The 13,050-nt window shown below is 39.6% G+C and overlaps 1 protein-coding gene across 6 annotated transcripts in view; it reads left to right on the forward strand.

Annotated features, from left to right (window-relative positions):
* DIAPH3 (diaphanous related formin 3) overlaps window positions 1–13,050 on the forward strand; it is a 530,827-nt gene that overhangs the window by 68,515 nt on the left and 449,262 nt on the right. For 5 of the 6 annotated variants that reach the window (XM_043892388.1, XM_043892390.1, XM_043892386.1 and 2 more), the window contains one exon: window positions 2,915–3,019. In XM_043892388.1, coding sequence (XP_043748323.1) covers window positions 2,915–3,019 — 105 coding nt within the window. Of the gene's footprint in view, window positions 1–2,914; window positions 3,020–3,131; window positions 3,151–13,050 lie in introns of those variants that run through there. The other variant, XM_043892392.1, reaches the window with a different exon arrangement.

Consider the following 13,050-nt stretch of genomic DNA (forward strand, 5'->3'; position numbering starts at 1 on the left):
CGTGGTGACTCCTGGTGGCTCACAGCTGCCGTCCTAATCCAGAGCCGGGGCTCCAGGGAGCCGTGTTCTGCAGACAGTGGCTGCCTGACTCGGGCGCTGTCAAGGCTGTCTCTCCATCTAGGGACTGCTACTACCCACTGCATTGCAGGCTCAGGTGAGCATCCGGATGCAGCTGCTTTTAATGTACATATATATATAATTCAACTTATTTATGGCAGTTCTGGGTTTCTTCCTTAATTCCACATATACAGCTTTTGTGTATAAGCTCATGTCATCTTGAAAAGGCATTTCACGAAAGAAAGCGGTAGCCTTTTCTTTCTTACAAGTCTCCGTCTTAGAATTTTGTTTTGATTTCAGTCACAGTAATGGGCTTTCTGTTTTTTAGTTTTCTGTATCTATTAAGTGTTTTAAATGCAGGTTAAAGAGGCGGGGTCATGTTTGGTCATTAGATAGAAACTAAAAAACATAGTGAATAATTTAGAACAGATGTTCTTATGAAACCACTCTCACCTTTTATAACAATTGTTCCTTAACTTCCTGGCTACTTTTCCTTAGTTAAATTTTTTTTATAGATCATATAAGCTATCTTCACTCATAATTAAAAGATCAATTTATTACCTTCCTGCAGTATGTAATAAAACCGTATGTGTGTGTGTGTTCAATTGTGTCTAGCTCTGTGATCCCCATGAACTGTAGCCTGCCAGGCTCCTCTGTCCGTGGAATTTTCCATGGAATATTGTGGCAGGTTGCCATTTCCTTCTCCAGTGGTCTTCCTGACCCAGGGATCAAACCTGCGTCTCCTGTGTATCCTGCATAGACCAGCAGGGTTCTTTAGTAGCTGAGCCACCGGGGAATAATGTAAACAGTTGGCCACTGGCTACTCAAAAAGGCACAATAAAGTCACATTCTGGAATCTTTGCCTCATGCCACTGTGAGCCCAACAGCTACAATGTAGGTGGATATAGCTGTTGTTCTTTTCTGTTGATTCAGATACCACAAGCAGTATTGTTCTGGGATACCTGAATTTCAGAAATGAAGCACAAATGATGGTGAAGCTTAAAACGAAAACTGGAACTATGATTTACACAGTAGTTAGATTTTTGGAAAATTCAATATATATTAAAGATATATAATATAAAGTATTAAATATGTAACAACTTACCTCTGAATTCCATTGTATGTCTGATTTCCCTGAATTAGAGTCGGCTCAGATGATGATGGTTCTCCCTCTCTCTGCGCATCTCTCAGTGGGAGGCAGGGTCATTCCTTGTGCAGGACTAGTCCATGTGTTGCAGAATGTCCAGCATACCTTTCCCCTGTAGCATCACCTCAGTCACCGTGACAACTGACATGCCCTGAGACATGTCCAGAATGCTTCCTAAGTAGTGTTAAGGCCTGTTGAAAATCACTGGCTTAGAGAGAAAAAAAGAAAATAAATAATTATTCACATAACAGGATGTTTCTAACCTCAACAGCCAAGAGTGACATTACTGATTACTACCTTTTATTGGAATTTCAAATGCAGCAACTTCTAAGATCTTAAATTTTATATCAGGGTGAAATGAAGGGAATTTTGACTTTTAAGTGCTTCAAAGGTTTGGTAGCCAAAACCTGAGTCAGCTAAAGGCATAAACTGTAGCATCTGAATTGTAGCACCCTTATAAAACTTAGAAAAAATTTTAGCTTTCAGCCTCCTTAGGTGATCCAAAGCCCTGATTTTTATGGGCCCAGTTCTGAGTGGATACGGAGTTTATATACATTCAGATGCCTTAGCATTGCACACAGATGACCCAAGGCTAAGGTCAGAAGGAAATCCATTTGAACTGTTCTCTCCTTCAGCCCCTTTTGTCTTACCTCGGCCTGCCTTCCTTTGTCAGAATAGCCTTTTCCTTAAGCAGCTTAATTGATAGATTCTGGTCGCATTTCGTATCTTTATCTGGATATTCTTGACTTGTTCTTTTTAGTCACAATTAGACCTATAGCAGGATCTAGGTTACATAAACCCTTATTTTGAATGGTGCTGTTAAGAAATGTTAGGTTTTTAGGTGGTACCTCTTTTCATGAGAGCAACTTTTATGTGATTTAGAATATTCAATAAATTAGTTAATGTATGTTTTTGATAGGGATAGATTTCCTGGATAGCTCAAACAGTAAATAAATAATCTGCCGGCAATGTGGGAGACCTGAGTTTGATGCCTGAGTCGGGAAGATCCTTTGGAGGAGGGCATGGCAACCCATTGCAGTATCCTTCCCAGGAGAACCCCATGGACAGAAGAGTCTGGTGGGCTGCAGTCCATGGGGTTGCAGAGTCGGACACGGCTGAGCACTTAACACTGCATTTCTTTGCTGGGGTGAAGAAGTGGCAGTTCAAATTGTAGAATGCTCTGCCTTTTGTTGGGATCACTTTTAGGTATTTGGTATGTGCTTGCAGCTTATCAGAATCTGGAAAGGGATTGGCTTATTTACCTTTTACTTTTTATGCTACGTGAAACAGTGCTTTCAGAATGGTGCGAGATGGCTTTAGGTGCAACTGTTGTGAAAAAAAAAGCTTATATATTTTTATATAATTATATTTCACAGTTATATATAAATTGTGAATCCTAATATGTTTATGGAAGGCAGAAATCTTCAACTGTCTTATTATCTATAATGATGTCAGTGTAATTTTACTAGCCTGTTGTGAATTTTAAAAGTTTTTCTGGTAAGTATTTTACCTGCTCAAATGATCTAGAATACTCTTCTCTATCTCTAGTTTCTTTCTTTCTTTTTTCCTCCAGGCAGAGCTACATTGAAATCATTCCAAAACAATTACTGCTGCTTTAGTCACAAATTATTGATTTTCTGTTTCACTGTGTATGTAGAATTGCTGCTCTACTTAGATTCTAAAACAAGGCTTTTTAATTGTGTTTTCCAGGAAGATATGAATTTAAATGAAGATAAAAAGGCACCATTGCGGGAAAAGGACTTCGGTATCAAGAAAGAAATGGTGATGCAGTACATTAATACTGCTTCCAAGACAGTAAGTAAAGCTGTCAGGCTGAGAAATACTGCTGAAACTTGCCGTAGTACAGCGAACAATACATTTGTCTAATGAAGTACCTAAGTGTGTGGGCAACTGTAATCAGAGAGCTTCTGGATGTATAATTAAAGGTACAAGTATTACAGTAAGTTTGTTTAATTTAAAAGTATTTCTTACCTTATGGCTTTTAAACTGCTTTTTTTAGCCATTCACAGTGTTAAGAAATGCTGTGGTTGCTTGGTCTGCTCACTTTAGGTCATCTCTCCTTGTTAGTAAATTAAGATGGGCATTGATCTCTCATGTCACTTATAAATTAGGATAATATTTGTATTGTAGAAAAGTGAGACTGATTTGACTCTAACTGCCTAACTCAGAATGCATAATCGTGGCTTGGAGGCATCTGTTTAATGTGAGTTTCCCTGTGGATAAAATTAGCTTCTCACAAATTGTAAATGTAGACAGTGAGAGCAGCATTACGTCTCCGCATGGCTGCTGCTTTTCTAGGGAAACATGAAATATGTGGGTGGAAGTAATGACTAAATGTCTGAGAACCATGACTGGCACATAGAATTTATTTCATGGAACAACAAATGAGCTTGACCAGTCATAGAACTGTGACTAAATGGATTGGATGAAAAATATACAATGGAAGCTAATGAGGAAGCAAGGCTCAGTAAAAAAGACAATAGAGAATGCTTTTGGCGGAACATGAAATAGAACTGGACTGGAGAAAAATAACTAAACACACTTGTTTTCACGGGGTGTTTTAACCTAAGGCCAGTGGACAAGAATGTGAGTTATTTATACTGTGGCTCCACTCATCTACTAGGCCAGTCAGTGACTCAGGTGTTTCTTTTGGAAGAAAGGCTCAAGTGATGTTTAATTTTTAAGCATGTCTCATTTTTTGGCAGCCTGATGTTCGGCTGTGGAATTCACTGAATACTGTGTTTATCCCAGCTCTTTCTATAGATGGGCCCTGCATCCTGCCACTGAGATGTGCATTGCTTTTGTTCCGCGATGATACTCAGCCAATCACAAATTAGCAGTGGGGCTTTAGACTGACTGTTTTAGACTGACTATTTATCTTCTGTTTGATCTTGGACATCTAATTTTGTCTTTCTGATCTTCAGTCTCCTTCTACATAAGATGGAGCTAATACTAACTTCACCATAGGCATGTTGTTAGAATTAAATTAACTGATTAGAACATAACAGATTTTTAACTGGTGCTTGCCTCTTGTAGTAGCAGAGGTTGTAGTAGCAGTTGTTTATTTTTTATTTTTCTTTGTGATTTATTATTCTTACTGTTGAAATCATTTTACTACAAAACACAATTAAAAATATAAGTAAATGTACCTTAGTAAAATACAAATTTCTTATTAGTTAGTCTGCATTTCTAAGACCTTCACTAAACATGTTTATTAAGTGTCTGTACGTAAGGCACTACTTAAGGCCCTAGTGGTTGAGCACTAGAAAGGTGTGTCATTGTGTTGTGTGGAGCAACATGGGACACATGTGACAAACACACAAGCGTGTCATGGGAGGTGAAGTGTGACGTAGGGGGAAAGCAGGGGGGTGGGGATGGTGTAACTGTTTTCTGTAGAGTCATCAGGGCAGAGTCTCCTGTTAGAGAATTTTAAATCCAACAAGCATGAATCCACTTAATATGATTACAGGAGATAATACATTAGTTAGAACTGGTTTAGAAAACCTTGGCATAGTAGTGCAGTTTAATTCTGGAATTTCAGATAAACAAACTTTTTAATAGAACAGAACATTTTGAACTTCTACACAGTGGATCTGTTTCAGCTCACATTCACTGATTTTAAACTTTAATCCTCTAATTATTTTGGACTTGCGTTGGAATTTATTTACCAGAATTAGATAATTAGATTATCAGAATTGAAATAGATTAACTATCTGAAGTATGATTAAAGCTTTTAATTGGTGTGTGAAGGGTCATGACTCTCCTAGAAGGGTTCTGAATAATTTGGCAAATGGTTAACATTGTAGAGAGTTCAAGCTGACCAGTCATCTATTTTTGCTATGGAAGTAAAAACACATTCATTAACTCTAGGATGTGGATTTTGTTATGCCAGTATATTTAGGTTGATGAGTACTGAAAAAATTTCTCTGAGAAAAGCAATGAGTTCATGGATAGGTTGTTCTAGAGAGAATGTGGGAAGTGTGTGTCAGATGTAACCATTTTAGCCTTAGAATTTGCTTTGAGATTCTCTTTTGTGTGTAAGCGTTAATATTCTCTTTTGGAAGATAGTATTGATGCCTACTATTGGTGATTTGATAACGCTTTAGCAATGTTAACCCTTAAATTAGCCCTGAAGTAGATCAGCTTGACTTTAAAATAGCGGGAAAAAAAGAAAACACTAAAAAAGCCATCAGTCAAACTAGATTGTTTTCAAGATCTTACAAGTTTCGGTTTAGGTGGCCGAATAGTACAACTGAATTTCTTCAGTTAGGAAATATTATTAAAGTGTACTAAGCAAATATCATACTTAGAAGCTAAAAATGCCATGCTCAATGTGTCTACCTTCCCAGGGCCTCTTGGCCCGTGTGGTCCGATGGCCGGCTCTGGTGCGGCTTCTGAGAACGCCCTCCCTGGACCTGAGCCGGCAGCTGCCTGCCCTGCCGCCGTCGTGGTTGGGCCGGGTGTGCGGGGCTCGGCGCTGACGCCGTGGAGCTGCTGCTCTGGCTCTGTGCCGGCCTGTGCCAGACTCTGCTTACGAAGGCGATGTCTGCTCTTACTGAAGCTGCTTTGAGCTGGGTTTTGCTTTGCTGCTGTAAACATCCTGTAGGCCGTCCAGGTGTACTTTTGTGTATGTGGGCTGTCTCTTTAATTCCCTCTGGAAAGCTCTCTTTCTATCCAAAGAAGTATCTAAAAGAGCCTTGGAGTCACTGCAAGGCTTGGTGGCCATTTCTTGGTAAATGACTTGCCTTAGATGCTTAGCGGCAAGTTTACTGGAGAATGTGTGCATGCATGCTGAGTCACTTCAGTCAGTCCAACTCTTTGTGACACTATGGACAGTAGCCCTCCAGGTTCTTCTGTCCATGGGATTCTCCAGGCAGGAATACTGGAGTGGGTTGCCATGCCCTCCAGGGATCTTCCCAACCCAAGGATTGAACCCACATCTCTTCAGTCTCCTGCACTGGCAGGAAAGTTCTTTACCACTAGCACCATCTGGGGATTACTGGAGAACACTTCTTTCAAAAAGAAAGGGGCACTAGTGGTAAAGAATCCACCTGCCAGTACAGGAGATGGAAGAGATGTGGGTTTAATCCCCGGGTCAGGAAGATCCCCTGGTGTAGGAAATGGCGACCCACTCCAGTGCTCTTGCCTGGAAAATTCCATGGACAGAGGAGCCTGGCGGGTTACAGTCCATAAGTCTCAAAGAGTAGTTAAAGTAAATAAATTTATATTAAAAAAAAAAAAAAAAGAGTTGGACACAACTAAGTTCACATCACTTGCCTTTTCCTACTCCATGGAATCTTCCTGACCCGGCGATCGAACTGGCATCTCCTGTTTGTCTTCTTTGTTGCAGATGGATTTTTTACTGCTGAGCCACTGGGGAAGCCCAGCCTGTTGCAGAGGATTAGTAAAAATCTCTTTCCCATCTGTTGAGAAGAAAGAATTTGCTATTCCACTTTTAGGCTTTTTCAGGGTGATTTGTGGTGATTCAAAATGGAGACAACCTGAGAGGCCAAAGCCTGTGTCTCAGAAAGTGAAAGCAGTTTAAGTTGCTGTCTCACGTTAGCTCCCTCAGATTGCCAGGACATGGAAGCAACCTAGATGCCCATCAGCAGACGAATGGATAAGGAAGCTGTGGTACATATACACCATGGAATATTACTCAGCCATTAAAAAGAATTCATTTGAATCAGTTCTAATGAGATGGATGAAACTGGAGCCCATTATACAGAGTGAAGTAAGCCAGACAGAAAGATAAAGACCAGTACAGTATACTAGTGCATATATATGGAATTTAAAAAGATGGTAATGATAACCCTATATGCAAGACAGAAAAAGAGACACAGATGTATAGAACAGACTTTTGGACTCTGTGGGAGAAGGTGAGGGAACAGCATTGAAACATGTATATTATCAAGGGTGAAACAGATCGCCAGCCCAGGTTGGATGCATGAAACAAGTGCTTGGGGCTGGTGCACTGGGAAGACCCAGAGGGATCGGGTGGAGAGGGAGGTGGGAGGGGGGATCAGGATGGGGAACACATGTAAATCCATGGCTGATTCATGTCAATGTATGGCAAAAACCACTACAATATTGTAAAGTCATTAGCCTCCAACTAATAAAAATAAATGAAAAAAAAAAGTTATCTACAAAGAAAAAAAAAAAAAGAAAGTGAAAGCAAACCCTCTGGAAGAAGGAGAAGGTCAGAGCTGGTGAGAGGGAGTGAGGAGGGGAATCGGCCCAGCCAGGAGAGAAGGGATGGGGCGGAGGGGCATCTGGTGTTGGGACGAGGGGGAATCAGGGAGTCCAGAGAGAAGGGACAGGGTGGAGGGGCGTCTGGTGCCCTGGGGACTTGGGGTTTCAGGGGGAGAGGGAGAGACATTTGAAGAGTTTGGAGGGAGATTGTGTTTTACTGTATGTACTGAAACACCTTTTTTATGTCTTTAAGAATCGCTGTGTCTCTAAGAAGAACCATTCATCTTTTTTTTCTTTTTCCTAATTTATTTTTATATACTGAGATGACGACACTGTCCAGGCAAGTTCACTTCTATACAGACTACAACCAGACACCTGTCAGTATATAGTCTATTTTGGTTGTAGATATAATGCTTTAAAAATCTTTCTTAAAAATGTATACTTCTTGTTCCTGAGGATTGTGCTAGCTTGGAATCAAAAGTTTTTACAGGCTCCCCAGCCCGTGCCTCCCTCCCCCCACCCTGCCATCCATATGTCTTTGGAATCTGTCCCCACTACAGGTAACAAGCTCATTTTAGGTGGACTTCGTGAAATGAAAAGACCCAACCTCACATTTCTAAGGTGTCTAACAAAAACATTCATCCTTCATTCCCTATTTGTGTCTTGATTTTTCCTATTTGGTTTCTTTATCCAAGGAATGAAGCATAAATCCTCTTTTATAAATGCTCCTGGAAGTTTACTAGCTTCCTTTGACTTCGTTTCTAATTTTTTTCTTTCCTAGGTTATCAGGTCTAGAGTGGAATCAAGTGGCTGCAAGTGTTCCTCTGTTAGAAAAGTTTGGTTGGCATTTAACTTTACTCCTTGAATTCTTTCTTAAATATTATTTCTTCTTTAGTCTTCTTTAGTAAGAAATATAAATGACAACTATTTACAGAACATAATTTTAAAAGGTACTCAGAAGACTGTAACAAAATTTTTCAAAAAGTGTGATGAAATGACTGAGTGTACATTGAGTTCTTAAATGTAGGATTATAGACTTTCTCAAACACAAAGGAAATGGTTTTCTGCGTTGTCAGCCTTCTAGGCATATTTTGATCAGATCAGGAAAGAACTGCTTTGAGGAAATATTAGTTGTATGCTCATTTGTATATGTGCTTTTTCTCTAGGTAGAAAATCTAGACTTGATTTGTTAATATTTAATATCAGTGAGGGTATTTTCATACCTTTTAGTATGCATTTTATTTTTTAGAGTTCAGTTTCATACGTTAATTTGGGAAACGTCAGATATAGGTCAATCAAGTTGTTGTCTCTGTTTTATTTCCTCACTTTTTGTCATTATTATTTAAAAATAGAAACTTAGATGAACCATAATTAGTTACACATTCTTGGTAGTGTTAGCATGGGTTTTCCTGGCTTACATTTCAGGTCTGGGGTTTGATCAGAGCACCCCTGCCACATAAAAGCTCGGTTAAGTGTGTGCTGGTCCCCGGTGTTAGACACTCGCCATCAGTGCTCGTGGGATACTTTGCCTGTTTGTCTCCAGGTCTTGGTTGCTGAAGAGGGAAAATTTCAGAGCCTCGGAGCAATGGACCAGTTTCTTGTTGAGAGTATTTCCTAATTTAGCTGGCATTTTCATTTCCATTTGTGCCTTTATAGGGCAGGTTTTACTTGTGTACAACTAAAGTTATCTTCCAACAGCTCAAATTCATCCAGCTTTCTTATGAGTTGTCTGAGCAGCACCAGTGGTGTATTGTATTCTCTGTCGTTACTGTATTGTGTTTTTGTTTAGGCAGGAGATGAATATGAGGGTGACGGTGATCTTTTCTTTTTTAATAGGAAGAAATTATATTGGATTCAAATTAGAATTGTATATTTTTGGTTTTTAAAAAATGTTACTGTTAAGACATTTTTTTCTTTTATTATAGCACTTTAAAAAAGATTCATCAGATACAGAAACACTGTTATTTATTAGTAAAATTGACTAGAATTTTAGAGCCTGACAGGGTTAGTGGTGCTTTTACCAGTTGTGGCATTAGAGGTCATCTGAGATTGTTTTCATCTTGCTTATTGAGTTGTTGCTTGATCTATGATATTTTGCTGTGTTCATGATTACTTTTTAGATTTTATGAATATAATTAATCTTATGTCTGATAGCTGCAAAAGGAGTGAAAACTTTTCAAGTGCCAGGAAAAAGAGGCCTGTGATTATGATGAAGATGAAAGGGAAGAGCAGGTATCTGTATGGAATGGACCTTCTGAAAGCAGGAACGGTTCTAAAGGAATAAGTGAAAAATGGAGAAAAATGCTGTGTATGTACGATTGTTTTTCAGTGAATGAAGGGGAGAAGTATGTCAGTGGAAATAACAAACAATCTATAATAATAAAGAATAGAAAAGAATTTTATTTGAGGAACAGTGGAATAGTGGTGCTCAACCTTGACATCCATTAGAATCGTTTGGGGAGCTTTAAACATCTTGATGTCTGGGTTGTGTTGTTTTCAATCAAGTCAGGTGGGACCCAGGGATGAGTATTTAGTAATGTTCTTCTGGCGATTCCCGAGTACAGTCACGGGTGAGAACTGCTGGACTGGGCAAGGTGATCCTTATCACTAGGTGTCTTCATGGAACCCTAGTTCAGCCAAAGACTAGAAGTTAGTAGGATTGAAAGGCTGAGCATGCTGAACATTTACTCGGGAAGCTGTCATTAAGCAACTGTGGGTTCTGGGCTAGTTTGCCTGTGTGTAAGTGAAAATGAATGTTCAAAGGCATGCTGTAACTACAGAGAAATTCTCTGACCCTTGGCCTCTTGTGAAAAATCATCAAAGTAGGGGAAGGTTATCTCCTATAACAGATGGAAGAACTTGGTATTTTTGGAAAAAGATGCCCAGCAACGAGGGAGAGGGTGTACCTGGTTTTCAAATTTCAGTGGTGGCAATAAATTTAAACTCCTCTTAAATCTGGTTTGTATTAACACTTAATAGACATACTTTCAGTTCTCACTTACTCCTAAAGAGAATAAATCCTGTCCATGCTTAAAACTCCATAGTGGGATGGTCATCTTGTGTACAGAAGGCGTTCCTTCCTGATTTTGTGCTTCCCTGATACACTGCCGTTTCCTCACTGGTACAATATTCTGTCCTTGGGATTCTGTGGGGTATGAAATTGTCCAGAAGTAAATTCCGACAGTCTCTTTGTGTCTGCATGCCTGTGTGCTAAGTTGCTCAGTCGTGTCTGAGTCTATGCGACCCCGTGGTCTGTAGGCTGTCAGGCTCCTCTGTCCATGGGATTCTCCAGGCAGGAATACTAGAGTGGGTTGCCATTTCCTCTACCAGGGGGATCTTCCTCACCCAGGGGTCGAACCCACATCTCATGCCTCCTGCATTGGCAGGCAGGTTCTTTACCGCTAGAGCCACCGGGGAAGGTTTTGTCTACCCCTTGTACACAATTACTGTTAAACTAGTCCTTTTTTTTTTTTTTGGTAGCCTTTGGGAAAGCTGTATTGCCTGGATCAGTGAGCTAAAAATCATTTTGCTGTCTTTGTTTGTTTTTGTTATTCTCTTTCATATAGTAGAAATTTTTTAATTTACTCAGGTGGTCTTTTACTTAGGTCTGAAATTATCTAAGAGCATTTCAACATTTTGCAAATGAAGTATGTGAGAACCTCCAGATAGTAACTAGGACTAGAAACTAGGGTTTCTGATTTTCTAAACCTTTTTATTGTAAAGTAAAACACAGTTATAAAAAACACTGAAAAATAAATATGTAGCTTAATGAATTATAAGAAAATCACACATATCAATAAACAGAACCTTGGCAGCCATCTTAGAAACTCCATCATTTACCCTGTCAAACTTTGCTTTTTTATCCTTAAATCACTACCTTGACTTTTATGGGAATTACTTCCTTGATTTTCTTTAATCTTATCACCGAAAATTGTATTACCAGACACTGTTTGTTGTTGCTTATGTTTTGATATTTGGAATATCTTTAACAGTGTTTTAATATTCAAGTTCCTCTCCATCCCTTTATTTTATCTAAGGCAGTCTGGATTTTACTGATTGCATCCTTGTGATGACATTAATATTTCTCTTTCCTTTTTATTTCCTGCAAAATGGCAGCTAGTTCAGAGGCTAGATCAGACTCAGGTTTGATCCCTTTGGTAGGACCGTAGGAGTATGTTCTGTATCGGAGGTTACTTCATATACAGTGTATAGTTAAAATTCTGTAATTTTGATTTCATTTATTAGTTGGAATATATTTATAAAGAGACATTTTCTCTTAAATACTGATTACCATGTGATATAGGAAATTTAGGATAAATTCTTGATTCTTTTTGCCAGTTTTCAAGATACTGAATTGGTTCTCTATCCTCCTATAAAGGTGATCCTTTATTATTATTATTAATATTATTAATGAAGCTCAAATTGTCCCATCTTCAACCAGTGAGATCTTGTCCAGCTGGCTCCTAGTCATTTTGGGGTGACCCTGCTGTTTTACATTGTTTCGTTTCTATCTGGTAAGATAAGATGACCTGCACTCCCCTCTTTTCCCACACTATACCTGGAATCGGTTATTTCTTTTGGTGGGAAATAATACTTTAAGAACAATCTGGCTGTCAAGGATACTTACTGCTAGTGGGTTAATTACTGTTTGTAGACCTTTTCAGTGGCGAGACAGCAAAGGAAAAAAATATGTGTCTGTGTTTAAAAGTTTTTTCTTTTGCATTTACTGTCCACATCTTCAACTGTTTTTGTTGTTATACTATATTTACATGGAGCATATAGCCATTATATTCTATATTCTTTTGGTAGGTTGCAGTCCATGGGGTCTCAAAGAGTTGGACACGACTGAGTGAGTTGACTTTCACTTTTCACTTTCATGCATTGGAGAAGGAAATGGCAACTCACTCCAGTGTTCTTGCCTGGAGAATCCCAGGGATGGGGGAGCCTGGTGGGCTGCCGTCTATGGGGTCACACAGAGTCAGACATGACTGAAGCAACTTAGCAGCAGCAGCATTTACTATTAGATTGATACGGAAGTAATAGTGGTTTTGGACCCTGAATTTTAAATCATTGCAACTAGGCTCAAACACATGTCTATTAATCAAAATAGGAACCATTATAATCAACATATTTTTTGCCAAAAAGAAATAAGTGTTTAGTCCTGTAGCAAAAAAATCCATGCTTTGGAATTCAGTGACCTCCTGGAAAGCATTTTCTGCTTCTGATGCTTGTGGAAGCATTTCCCCTGCAAACAGTTGTTGCAATGCTTGAAGAAGAGGTAGCCGATGGGCGAGAGGTCAGGTGAGCATAGTGGATGAGGCAGAGCCTTGTAACCCGATGCGCAGGTTGGTTGTGTCACATGCGGTCACATGTTGTTGTGGAGGAGAACTGGGCCCTTTCTGGAGGTCAGGTGAAGGCGGTGGGTGAGGCAGAGCCTCATAACCTGACGCGCAGGTTGGTTGTGTCACATGCGGTCACACGTCGTGGAGGAGAACTGGGCCCTTTCTAGTGACCAGTGTTGTCTGCAGTGAGGCAGTTTTCAGTGCGACTCTTTGAGTTGCTGAGCATGGTTCCCAGATGTGATCGTTCCGCTGGCATTCAGAAAGCTGTAGTGGATCAGACTGGCAATGGGC

The sequence above is a fragment of the Cervus elaphus genome, chromosome 30 (assembly GCF_910594005.1).
Source record: "Cervus elaphus chromosome 30, mCerEla1.1, whole genome shotgun sequence".
NCBI lineage: Eukaryota > Metazoa > Chordata > Mammalia > Artiodactyla > Cervidae > Cervus > Cervus elaphus.